We start from the raw sequence: 13487 nt of genomic DNA, 5'->3' as shown, positions 1-13487 counted from the left end.
TTTTGGACAAGTCAAGCAATCATCACATCACTCAAGCAAGCATGCAAAGAGTTTATGGGCAGCGGAAAGTAAAGCATGCAACTTGCGAGAATGTAAAGGGAAGGGTTTGGAGAATTCAAACGCTATTGGAGACACGGATGTTTTTCCCGTGGTTCGGATAGGTGGTGCTATCCTACATCCACGTTGATGGAGACTTCAACCCACGAAGGGTAACGGTTGCGCGAGTCCACACAAGGCTCCACCCAAGGGCAACGGTTGCGCGAGTCCACACAGGGCTCCACCCACGAAGGGTCCACGAAGAAGCAACCACCCACAAAGGGTCCACGAAGAAGCAACCTTGTCTATCCCACCATGGCCATCGCCCACGAAGGACTTGCCTCACTAGCGGTAGATCTTCACGAAGTAGGCGATCTCCTTGCCCTTACAAACTCCTTGGTTCAACTCCACAATCTTGTCGGAGGCTCCCAAGTGACACCTAGCCAATCTAGGAGACACCACTCTCCAAGAAGTAACAAATGGTGTGTAGGTAATGAACTCCTTGCTCTTGTGCTTCAAATGATAGTCTCCCCAACACTCAACTCTCTCTCATAGGATTTGGATTTGGTGGAAAGAAGATTTGAGTGGAAAGCAACTTGGGAAGGCTAGAGATCAAGATTCATATGGTAGGAATGGAATGTCTTGGTCTCAACACATGAGTAGGTGGTTCTCTCTCAGAACATATGAGTTGGAATGATGTGTGTGTTCTGATGGCTCTCTCATCAAATGAGAAGGAGGTGGAGGGGTATATATAGCCTCCACACAAAATCCAACCATTACACAGTTTTCCAATCTCGGTGGGACCGAATCAATAAACTCGGTCGGACCGAAAATGTAAACCTAGTGACCGTTAGTGATTTTCGGTGGGACTGATATGCAACTCGGTAAGACCGATATGGTTAGGGTTTGGGCATAACGTAATCTCAGTGAGACCGATTACACAAACTCGGTGAGACCGAATTTGGTAATTAGCTAACCAGAGAGTTGGTCAGGCAAACTCGGTGGGACCGATTTGCTCTTTCGGTGAGACCGAGTGGAACTCGGTGAGACCGAAAAGTTACAAAGGGGAAACACTGAGTTTACATTGCAATCTCGGTGGGACCGATTCGCTCTTTCGGTGGGACCGAAAAGTTACGAAAGGGAAACAGAGAGTTTGCAACCCCATCTCGGTGAGACCGAGATCCTTATCGGTAGAACCGAATTGCTAGGGTTTGGCAGTGGCTAATGACAAGTGAAACTCGGTGGCGCCGGATAGGAAGAATCGGTAGGACCGAGTTTGGCTTAGGGTTTAGGTCATATGTGGATATGGGAAAGTAGTTGAGGATTTTGGAGCATATCATTAAGCACATGAAGCAAGAGGCTCATTAAGCAACACCTCATCCCTCCTTAATAGTATTGGCTTTTCCTAAAGACTCAATGTGATCTTGGATCACTAAAATATAAAATGAAGAGTCTTGAGCTTTTGAGCTTGAGCCAATCCTTTGTCCTTAGCATTTTGAGGGTTCCACTTTCACATCCATGCCATGCCAATCATTGAGCTTTCCTGAAATAATTATCTTGGAATAGTATTAGCTCAATGAGCTATATGGGCCAGCGGCAGAGCGAGCAGCAGCAGCGATGGCTAGTAGCAACAGCAGCAACAGCAACAACAGCAGCTCAATGAGCTAGGGCGGCGTCGGCCGGCAGGGGCAACGCGGCCCTAGGCAGCGAGCAGCAGCGACCAGTAGCAGGGGTCGCGGGCGCGGCTTGGGGAGGCCGAGCGCGGCAACTGCCGGCGGAGTACGTGGGCGTGGTGGCCGCCGCGGGCGCGCGCGCGGGCGAGCAGGGGAGAAGAGGAGAGTTGCGGCTCACGGGGGGAGTAGGGTTCGGGGCAGCGGGTGTCGAGGAGGGGGCAGGGACGTCGTGCGTAGGGGGAGGCAGGCCGGCAAGGCGATGGTCGGCGTGGCGGCCTCCTCCTCCGATCCCGATCTAATCGGGGCAAAGAGGGGGGAAGATATTTTGGGGGGAGTGGGGGTGTCGGTGGACTGGGGGGAAGTGGGGGTTATGGATAGACGATGGGCCGGCCTGGTGGGTCGTGGCCCAGTTGGGCCGGAGCCCCGGGGGGGTTTCTTTCCTTTTTTTGTTTTGTATTTTATTTTTCTTTTATTTATTTTCTTTTCTGTTTTAATTCAATTTAAAATATTTATGCACTTTATAAAACTGTATCTTCTACACCATAATTATCTATGTAATATTTAGTACCAACCGAACATTTTTATTCTAATGTTTGAAAACATTTATTATTTACCAAACTTTGAATTTGAATTTTGGACCGGTTTTGATCTAACGATGATTAGCAACAGTAACGGAGGTAACGTGGCACCATTAGCGTGGGATTACTGTAGCTTAATTACCCGGGCGTTACAGTAAACATTTTCAGTAGGTTGAGGAGAAACTCTTTGCTCTACTGGTCGGGGTGAAGATACCCCGAAAAAGCCTCTCAAAGGATTATGTTCCATAGTAACAAGTGACAGTAAATTTCAGCACACTATATAAATTTTTCCTTACCAAATTCCTCCTGCCAAAGGCGCTTCACTACCCGTCAACGGCGCCAGAGAAGAGTCTTGATGACCCACAAGTATAGGGGATCTATCATAGTCCTTCTGATAAGTAAGAGTATCGAACCCAACGAGGAGCAGAAGGAAATGATAAGCAGTTTTCGGTAAGGTATTTTCTGCAAGCACTGAAATTATCGATAATAGATAGTTTTGTGATAAGGTAATTTGTAACAGGTAACACGTAATAAAAGTAAATAAGGTGCAACAAGATGGCCCAATCCTTTTTGTATCAAAGGACAAGCCTGGACAAACTCTTATAGAAAGGAAAGCGCTCACGAGGACACATGGGAATTATCGTCAAGCTTGTTTTCATCATGTTCATATGATTCGCATTGTGTACTTTGATAATTTGATATGTGGGTGTGAGGGAGTCCTGGATTAGGGGGTCCTCGGACAGCTGGACTATATACTTTGGCGAGACTCTTGGACTATGAAGATACAAGATTGAAGATTTCGTCCCGTGTTCGGGTGGGACTCTCCTTTGCGTGGAAGGCAAGCTTGGCAATTCGGATATGTAGATCTCCTCCCTTGTAACCGACTCTGTGTAACCCTAGCCCCCTCTGGTGTCTATATAAACCGGAGGGTTTAGTCCGTAGGACAACAACAATCATAATCATAGGCTAGCTTCTAGGGTTTAGCCTCTTTGATCTCGTGGTAGATCAACTCTTGTAATACTCATATCATCAAGATCAATCAGGCAGGAAGTAGGGTATTACCTCCATCGAGAGGGCCCGAACCTAGGTAAATGTTGTGTCCCCTGCCTCCTGTTACCATCCGCCTTAGATGCACAGTTCGGGACCCCCTACCCGAGATCCACCGGTTTTGACACCGACATTGGTGCTTTCACTGAGAGTTCCACGGTGTCATCGCCATAAGGCTTGATGGCTCCTTCGATCATCGTCAACGATGCGATCCAGGGTGAGGTTTTTCTCCCCATACAAATCTTCGTATTTGGCGGCTTCGTACTGTGGGCCAACTTGCTTGGCCATCTGGAGCAGATCGAGAGCTACGCCCCTGGCCATCAGGTCAGGTTTGGAAGCTTGAAGTATACTACCGACATCCGCGGAGACTTGATCTTCAACGGATTCGAGCCCATGTCAGGTGCCCCGCACGGTTGCGACGAGCATGACTTAGCTCTGCCGCCGGACGGTGTTCGGGAGATCACACATGTGGCTACTCCGGCCCTCAATCCGCAGTAGATTGTGCCGTCCGAGGACGGGTGGATGGACCCCGCCATGGAGGCCGCACACCCAGCGGAAATAGAGCCGAATACTGACTTCACCTCCTGTGAGACCTGTGTTGCCGGACCCTTGGATTCGTCCCTGTCCACAGGCTCCGAACCGCCTGCGTTCGTGCCTATCGAATCTGATTGGGCACCGATCATGGAGTTCACCTCCGTGGATATCAAGGGTGAGTGCTAAGTTCATTAAGGTCTCTCTCCTTGTTAGGAGGCCCTTGGCCGAACTGTGTCCGGCTCGAGTGGGAAGCGGACGGCGAATAAATTCGTCCCCCACCCACCACCCACTTAATATCCACTGTCGACGACTTAACCGACATGCTTGATTTTGGCTCCGAAGACATCGACGGTATGGACGACGATGCAGGAGAAGAACAGGAACCACCGCCCACAGGGCGTTGGACATCAACCTCATCATATGACATATACATGGTGGACACCCCCAAAGAAAGCGATGGCAATAAGGCAACGGAGGATAATCCCCTCGAGAAGCAATCTAAGCACCGGTGTCATCGGCGCCACTCTAAGCCCCGCCATAGCAAAAGCAGCGATACCGGCACAAAAGACAATAACGCTGCGGACAGTGCCGAAGACAATCCCCTCCAGCCAGGTTTCGAGCGGGAGGATGGGCAAGCTAGCCCTAAGGAACAGGCGGTAGATGAAGAATCAGAGGATGACAATTACATGCCTCTCTCTGATGACGAGGTGAGCCTCGGCGACGAAGAATTTATTGTGCATGAGGATCCCGTCGAGGAGGAATGCTTCAAGCGCCGGCTTATAGCCACAGCAAAAAGTCTGAAGAAAAAGCAGCAGTAGCTTCAAGCTGATCAAGATCTGCTAGCGGATAGATGGACGGAGGTACTGGCAGCCGAGGAATACGGACTCGAGCACCCAACCAAAAGTTACCCAAAGCGCAGGTTGCTACCCCAACTCGAGGAGGAAGCATTAAAGCCTACACTACCAGCGTATGATGCGGCGGACCGGCCACCTCATGGCCGGGACAAAGCGGCGTATCAGCCCGAAGTCCAGCCCGCACCCCGTCGCCAGTCAAACAAAAACACCAAGGCCCGGGGCAACACACAGGACCTGCGAGACGTATTGGAAAACAAAGCAGGACATACAAGATTGATCTACGGATCACGGGGGCGCGCCCCAACGAGTGACGACGACCGTCACGCCGGATATACTAAAAACAAATCCGGTCGGGCCGAATATAGCATACAAGACTCGTATGAACTGCGTCATGATATAGCCCAGCACAGAGGCGCCGCACACCCCCTATGCTTCACTGATGAAGTAATGGATCATGAATTCCCAGAAGGTTTTAAACACGTGAATATTGAATCATATGATGGCACAACAGACCCCGCGGTATGGATCGAAGATTTCCTCCTCCACATCCACATGGCCCACGGTGACGATCTACATGCCATCAAGTACCTCCCATTAAAACTCAAAGGACCTGCTCGGCATTGGCTCAATAGCCTGCCGGCAAACTTCTAGGGCACTTATGTGCGACCACCGGATGCCGATGACTTGAGTCACATAACCCAGCAGCCAGGGGAATCAGCCAGGAAATTTTGGACTCGGTTCCTAAGTAAAAAGAACCAAATCGTCGATTGTCCGGATGCCGAGGCCTTAGCGGCGTTTAAGCATAACATCCGAGACGAGTGGCTCGCCCGACACCTCAGCCAAGAAAAGCCGAATCCATGGCAGCCCTCATGACACTCATGACCCGCTTTTGTGCGGGCGAGGATAGCTGGCTGGCTCGCAGCAAAAACACTTCAAGAAACCCTGGCAATTCAGATGCCAAAGATAGCAACGGTAGGCCATGTCGCAACAGACACAAGCGCCGCAACAACGGCGACAACGCCGAAGACACGGCAGTTAATGCCGGATTCAGTGGCTCTAAATCCGATCAGCGGAAAAAGCCGTTCTAAAGAAGCAATCCGGGCCCGTCCATCTTGGACCGCATACTTGATCGTTCGTGTCAAATTCACGGCACCCTCGATAAACCAGCCAACCACACCAACAGAGAATGCTGGGTCTTCAAATAGGCCGGCAAGTTAAATGCCGAAAACAAGGAAAAGGTGCCGCATAGCGACGACAAGGAGGAGCCCCGGCCGCCGAACACAGGAGGACAGAAGAAATTCCCTCCCTAAGTGAAAACGGTAAACATGATATATACAACCCATATTCCCAAGCGGGAACGGAAGCGTGCACAGAGGGGCGTCTATGCGATGGAGCCAGTCGCCCCAAAGTTCAACCCATGGTCTTCTTGTCCGATCACCTTCGATCGCAGGGACCACCCCACCAGTATCCGTCATGGCGGTTCTGCCGCATTGGTCATTGACCCCATCATTGATAGATTTCACCTCACTCGAGTCCTTATGGACGGTGCAGTAGCCTGAACTTGCTATATTAGGATACAGTGCGTAAAATGGGAATACACCCCTCGAGGATCAAACCCACCAAAACCACCTTTAAAGGTGTCATCCCAGGTGTAGAGGCCTGTTGCAAGGGCTCAATAAAATTGGAAGTAGTCTTCGGATCTTCGGACAACTTCCGAAGCGAGGAGTTAATCTTCAATATCGTCCCCTTCCACAGTGGCTATCATGCACTGCTTGGACGAATCGCATTTGCCAGATTCAATGCGGTACCGCATTATGCATACCTCAAGCTCAAAATGTTAGGACCTCGTGGGGTTATAATAGTTAATGGAAACACAGAAAGCTCTCTCCGCATGGAGGAGCACACTGCGGCCCTCGCAGTAGAAGCGCAAAGCAGCCTTATGAGGCAAACCGCCAATTCGGCGAAAAAGACCTCGAACACCTTCAAGCGAGTCCTGAGTATCCTGGAAGAGGATGGCCAGTCACGTTTAGAGCTCGCCTAGCAATTCGGCCTCCGTCCTAGTCCTAGTCAAGCAGCAAAATTTGTGCCCCGCGTACATAATTACGCACTCAAGATACCATGGGCATAGGTGGAGGCACGACCATGGCACAGCCCACAATGCGGCTTAACCGCTTCAGGACCCATATACCTTTAACATTTTCTTCCTTTCAGGCCCCTATTCTCTGAAGGCCCTCTCCGATCGTCTGATTATCGGACCCGTCACGGGAAGGAAACACCAAGGAAGCAAGAAGCTTTTACGTACAAGGGAATCCTCAGGCGGTCTCCGATAACGATCGATATACCTGTTTTGCATACCCACACGCAGCTTGACCTTGGATAGGACATGTCAAATAGTCCTATCTTTTACTTATTGCACTACATGTATGCATACGCTTTGACGTATCATTTAAATAACAATGTACAACATTAGCTCATTATTGCATTCCTTTACCTTTTTTTCCCTTTCTGCTTATTTACGACAAATCGCACCCGTACATTTTGATACGGCTAGTGCGCCAGGGGCTTCAGTTTACCCCATAACACGGCATGAAAAGTCCAAACACTTTCGATAGTGCGGCACCCCGAACTTATAGCATTATATGCATCAGCTCTGAATCATGTCTTGGGTCAATATTTGGGTTTGCCCGGCTCCCATGTTTTGCTACCTTACGTTCCGCTATATCGGCTAAGGTAGCACTGGGAGAACTACTGCGATTGTGTCCCAATTCTTCTGGACGAGCACCTCAGTAGAGAAAGCCAAAAACTGACTGTCATGATGCGGCGAGAGTTGGTCGCTGTTCGAGAGGTCTCAAATCCTTAAAGGTTTTTTCCGCTTCGGGCAAGGAGTCGGCCTTGTTCGATTTAGGCGTACATAGCGCCCCAAGTTCGGCCTTCCGAATACTAGGGGCTTCGCCAAAATTTAAAATTGTAGACTTCTATGGCTAAGTGAGAGTGATAAAGCTTTATAGTCTGATTGCCTGGTTCGTTGTGCTGAACACCTCCTTCGAAGGACCCAAAACTGGGATAAAGAGTGATCAGGTTTATCCCAAAGGGACAATTCCATTTCTCCCCCCAACTTGAGCCACCACCTGGCATTTGCCCCTAATTTTCAGGTATGCTCAAAAATACCCCTCTTCCGTCAAGTCACCTTATAGAAATGCCCTTGCCGTCCAGTCAAAGGGGTTTGACCGTCCGATGAACAGTAACATGGTGAACAGTAAATTCGAAAAAAAGCAAAAAAAATCAAAAAAATCTGAAATTTTGTCGGCTCGAAGATACTCAAGGGCGCAAGGTGCGTGCAAATTTTCAAGCTATTTGGACATTCCAGGAACTCGTGGAAAAGGAAAAAATGTAAATCTATACGCTGTGAACAGTAAATTAGAAAAAAATAGCAAGAAAAATTTAAAAAGTATGAATTTTTTTGGCATCAAAGAGGCTTGGGTGCGCAAGGCGCTTGCAATTTTTTTTGATCAAATGACATGCGAGGTGCTCTAGCAAAAAAACAAAATAGTGCATTTTTCAGAGTTTTTTTCTGCGCCAAATATAGTTTTTTTCCTCCATGAGCTCCTACAGTGTCAAAACACAACAAAAATTTGCACGCACCTTGCGCACCCCAGCCTCTTTGATGCCAAATTTTTTCATATTTTTTTGAAATTTCTTACTATTTTTTTTGAATTTACTATTTACAGCGTACATTTTAAAGTTTTTCCTTTGACACGATCTCCTGGAATGTTCAAACTGTGCCAAAATTTGTACGCACCTTGCTCCCTTGAGTATCTTTGATCCCACAAAATTTCAGATTTTTTTTGATTTTTTTTCTATTTTTTTCGAATTTACTGTTCACCATGTTACTGTTCATCGGACGGTCAAACCCCTTTGACCGGACGGTAACGGCAGAAAAGGGCATTTCTGTAAGGTGACTTAACGGAAGAGGGGTATTTTTGAGCATACCTGAAAATTAGGGGCAAATGCCAGGTGGTGGCTCAAGTTAGGGGGATAAATGGAATTGTCCCTATCCCAAACACCTCAGTACTAGTTACATCGGGGGCAGAAGCCGATGACTGGCCAACTCTCAAATTTTATAAACGGCCGCAAAGAAGGTAATATTTTAAATTAACAAGCGTTACATAGCTACCATGAACTCGTTTCACATTACAGGATCACATGAGTACATTTATTCAAATATTACAACCTTAGCACATTCCTCTGCCACAAGGCGAGCACCCTTCAGGACACTGTCATAATACTTTTCGGGGTGGCGATGCTCCTTGCCCTCCGGCGGCCCCTCCTTCACCAGCTTTTCGGCGTCCATCTTCGCCCAGTGCACTTTCGCCCGGGCAAAAGCCCTGCGCGCACCCTCAATGCAGATGGACCGCTTTATGACTTCAAGCTGGGGGCAAGCATTCACAAGCCGCCTTACCAGGACGAAATAGCTGCCGGGCAGGGGCTCGCCAGGCCACGTCCAGACTATGAGGCCCTTCAAGGCCAGTTCGGCTGCCTTGTAAAGCTCGACCAGTTGCTTCAACTGGTCGCTCAAGGGCATCGGATGTCCGGTCCCAGTATACAGAGACCAGAACAACCTCTTCGTCGAGCTCCCTTCCTCGGCCCGGTAGAACTCCGCGACATCCGACACACTGCTCGGTAGATCTGCGAACGCTCCTGGAGAGCTCCGAATTCGGGTAAGTAAAAGGAAAGTTTCCTTCACATGCTTGCTTTGCATAAAGAATGCCTTACCCGCCGCTATCTTCCTGACCGCCTCAATTTCCTGGAGGGCCTTTTGGGCTTCTGCCTTGGCATTTTGTGCGTTCTCGAGGGCCTTTGCAAGCTCGAACCCTTGCGTCTTAGAGTCACGCTCCAAGGACTCGTACTTCTTGACAAACTCCTGGAGCTCTTGCTGAACCTCGCCGACTCGGGCCTCTTGCTTCTCACGCTCGACGCGCCCCTTGGCCGCTTTGCCTTCGGCCTCGGACAGCGCCTTCTTCAGGGTCGCCACTTTGGTCGTGGCCCCTAGCAAAATTCATGACGATCCTGTGATCTAACAACCAGTTTCCTTTTTCTTTATCAATAAGCAGCTGAGGTATCACTTACCTTTGTTTTCTTTGAGCCGCCTCTTGGTAAGGCCGAGCTCTTCTTCGGATCGCTCAAGGTCTCGCTTCAGTGCGGAGACCTCCGCCGTGTGAGCGGCAGCGGCCACCAGTGAAGCCTGCTTATTCACATAGACATATTCTGATTAGACTCCTGTGATTTTTATTTGATCCTCTGTTCGGCCTTTCTTCTGAACACCAAATAGAGCATCAAGGGCTACTGTCTATGCTGTAACATTTTCTCATAATTTGATTACTTACCTCGAAGCCTATTAGGAGGCTGGCACAAGCTTCAGTCAGTCCGCTTTTGGCGGACCGAACCTTCTTGACCACCGCACTCATGATAGTGCGGTGCTCTTCGTCAATGGAAGCGCCGCGAAGCACTTCCAGCAAATTGTCCGATGCCTCTGGATGGACAGAGGCCATCGACACAGACAGCTTGTCCCTCTTAGACTTGCTGCCCCCAGCATTAGAGCCCATGGGAGTCTTGCCCCTCGTGCGCCCAGTGTCCGGAATGTCGCCTTGGGGCGCCCCCGGAACTGTCTCCCCTTGGCTCAGCACCCTCTGAGACAACACCTCGATGTCATCCGTAGGGCGGGGGGAGGAGGCGGTCGGGAGTGAATCGTTGTTCATCTCCGACGGTCCCAAATACTCATCCGATGAGGATACATCGATATGGGCTTTGGATGGGCTGCATGATCATGTTCGTCATGATAAGAAGCAATAAAATAAAACATAACAAGAACTATTATGGTATCCGGATACTTACGACTTCGCCAGGGGCTTGTCCTTGGGTAACCACTCCTTGTCGCTAAAAGCGGCTGCCGTGGAGCAGTCCGGAAGAAGAGTCCTTCCCTTCTTGGACCCTTCGGCCTCCCCGGACGGGGCGGCCTTCCTTTTCTTGTCTCCCCCGGCTGGGGGGGGAGAACTTTCCTCTTCCTCCTCCTCGTTTTCATGGGAGGAGGGCGCCTCGGTGTTATCGCACGATGAGTCCGATACGACCTTGCGCCGGAGACCTTTCCTGGTCCCTGCGGCCTTCTCCTTGGCCTTCTTCTCCGGTGCCTCATAGGGCGTCGGAACCAGCATCTCCGTTAAGAGAGAACTTGCTGGATCCTCGGGTAGTGGGGCCAGACAATCGATCCGCTCCGCTGTCACGACCCATTCCTGTTAAACGGCGTGGAGGCTTAGATCCCCCAGATGATTGTACTGGGGAAAGAAACATCTTATGAGATATAAGGAGCTTACCGGATTGGCAGGGCGCTTTGCGTTGAGTCCGCGATCCTCGGTAAGGGGAGGAGGTACCTCGGCGGACTTAAACAGCACCCTCTAGATGTGCTAGTGTGTCGTGTCGAAGAGCTCTCGTAGAGTCTGGTGCTTAGCCGGGTCGAACTCCCACATATTGAAGGCCCGTCTTTGATACGGGAGGATCCGGCGGAAGAGCATGACCTAGACCACGTTGACAAGTTTGATTTTCTTGCTTATCATGTTTTTAACACAGTTCTGGAGTCTGGTCAGCTCCACCGATGAACCCCAGGATAGGCGCTTCTCTTTCCAGGAGGTGAGCCGCGTGGGGATGACGGGTCGAAATTCAGGGGCCGCCACCCAGTTGGTGTCACGCGGCTCGGTGATGTAGAACTACCCCGATTGCCACCCCTTCACTGTCTCCACATAGGAGCCTTCGAGCCAGGTGACGTTGGGCATTTTTCCCACCATGGCGCCTTTGCATTCCGCTTGCTGGCCGACCACCACCTTCGGTTTAACATTGAAGGTCTTGAGCCACAGACCGAAGTTGGGCTTGATGCGGATGAAGGCCTCGCACACGACGATAAACGCCAAGATGTTGAGGATGAAATTGGGGGCCAAATCATGGAAGTCGAGCCCATAGTAGAACATGAGCCCGCGAACAAATGGGTGGAGGGGAAACCCCAGCCCATGGACGAAATGGGTAATGAATACAACCCTTTCGTAGGGTTCCGGGGTAGGGATGATCTGCCCTGCGTCTGGGAGCCGGTGCGCGATATCTGCGGCCAGGTATCCGGCTTCCCGGAGCTTCGTAATGTAATCCTCCATAACCGAGGAGACCATCCACTTGCCTCCCACTCCGGACATGTTTGGAGTGGTTCTATGGAGGAAATGCGAACTTGGGCGCTGGAGCTCGAGTGCGCGAGAATGGATGGGTAGGGAAGAAGAAGGCGCTGGTAAAAAGGTGGAGTCCTTGTCCCTTTATAAGGGTGGAATAAACCATGCGCCTCCCCACCTGCCTAGTAACTCGCTTATTCCCCAAGCGTCGTGATTGATGGCACGGTTGGGTTACCCACACCCGTATTGATGAGAATACCATAATAAGGGCACACGATCTCTGCTTCGACAAGACGTGCCAAGAAAACCGCCTTGCAATATGTGTAGTAGCTAGTTGAGAAAAACGGTTCTAATAATGATCGGGCCATGGCGTGATGTCACGTAATGAAAAGTTGTCAGCGGATTAGATTTGTGGAAACATTATACTCTCTACGGTGGTATGTGGAATTTGTTTTGCAGAGCCGGACACGATCCTTGTGTTCAAAATCTTCTATGGAGTACTCAGAGAATGAACCCGCCTTGCAATGCCGAAGACAATCTGCGCACCGGACTCATCGTCATTGAAGCCTAGTTCAGGGGCTACGGAGGGAGTCCTGGATTAGGGGGCCCTCGGACAGCCGGACTATATACTTTGGCCGGACTGTTGGACTATGAAGATACAAGATTGAAGACTTCGTCCCATGTCCGGGTGGGACTCTCCTTTGCGTGGAAGGAAAGCTCGGCATTTCGGATACGTAGATCTCCTCCCTTGTAACCGACTCTGTGTAACCCTAGCCCCCTCCGGTGTCTATATAAACCAGAGGGTTTAGTCCGTAGGACAACAACAATCATAATCATAGGCTAGCTTCTAGGGTTTAGCCTCTTCGATCTCGTGGTAGATCAACTCTTGTAATACTCATATCATCAAGATCAATCAAGCAGGAAGTAGAGTATTACCTCCATCGAGAGGGCCCGAACCTGGGTAAACATTGTGTCCCCCGCCTCCTGTTACCATCCGCCTTAGACGCACAGTTCGGAACCCCCTACCCGAGATCCGCTGGTTTTGACACCGATAGGGTGGACCGGTGCTTGGGTATTGTCCTTCCTTGGACAAGCATCCCACTTATGATTAACCCCTATTGCAAGCATCCACAACTACAACAAAAGTATTAAGGTAAACCTAACCATAGCATGAAACATATGGATCCAAATCAGCCCATTACGAAGCAACTCATAAACTACGGTTTAAGCTTCTGTCACTCTAGCAACCCATCATCTACTTATTAGTTCCCAATGCCTTCCCCTAGGCCGAAGCAATGGTGAAGTTTCATATAGTCGACGTTCACATGACACCACTAGAGGAAAGACAACACACATCTCATCAAAATATCGGACGAATACCAAATTCACATGACTACTTATAGCAAGGCTTCTCCCATGTCCTCAGGAACAAACGTAACTACTCACAAATCATATTCATGTTCATAATCAGAGGGGTGTTAATATGCATAAAGGATCTGAACATATGATCTTCCACCGAAAAAACCAACTAGCATCAACTACAAGGAGTAATCAACACTACTA

The 13487-nt window shown here is 49.8% G+C and overlaps 1 protein-coding gene across 1 annotated transcript; it reads right to left on the bottom strand.

The window, feature by feature from the left end:
* Positions 1 to 8682: 8682 nt before the first annotated feature.
* Positions 8683 to 12893, bottom strand: LOC147964625 (uncharacterized). Its single transcript, XM_087530068.1, has 4 exons — positions 12861 to 12893; positions 9850 to 9964; positions 9182 to 9768; positions 8683 to 8712 (listed from the first exon to the last, which is right to left on the bottom strand). Exons 1-4 carry the CDS (start codon positions 12891 to 12893, stop codon positions 8683 to 8685), a joined length of 765 nt encoding a protein of 254 aa, XP_087386194.1.
* Positions 12894 to 13487: the final 594 nt, after the last annotated feature.

This window comes from Triticum urartu, chromosome 6A, assembly GCF_056163025.1.
Source record: "Triticum urartu cultivar PI428250 chromosome 6A, HENAU_Tu73, whole genome shotgun sequence".
Lineage (NCBI taxonomy): Eukaryota > Viridiplantae > Streptophyta > Magnoliopsida > Poales > Poaceae > Triticum > Triticum urartu.
This window is presented reverse-complemented; position numbering and strand designations above follow the sequence as displayed.

Bases quoted from the DNA above. Each gene is read 5' to 3' on its own strand.
- LOC147964625 (XM_087530068.1), bottom strand. From the start codon at position 12,893: ATGTTTACCCAGGTTCGGGCCCTCTCGATGGAG. The intron at 9,965-12,860 runs GTAATACTCTAC...GTGAATAAGCAG, and splicing joins TTCGGGCCCTCTCGATGGAG to GCTTCACTGGTGGCCGCTGC. The intron at 9,769-9,849 runs GTAAGTGATACC...GAATTTTGCTAG, and splicing joins GCGGCTCAAAGAAAACAAAG to GGGCCACGACCAAAGTGGCG.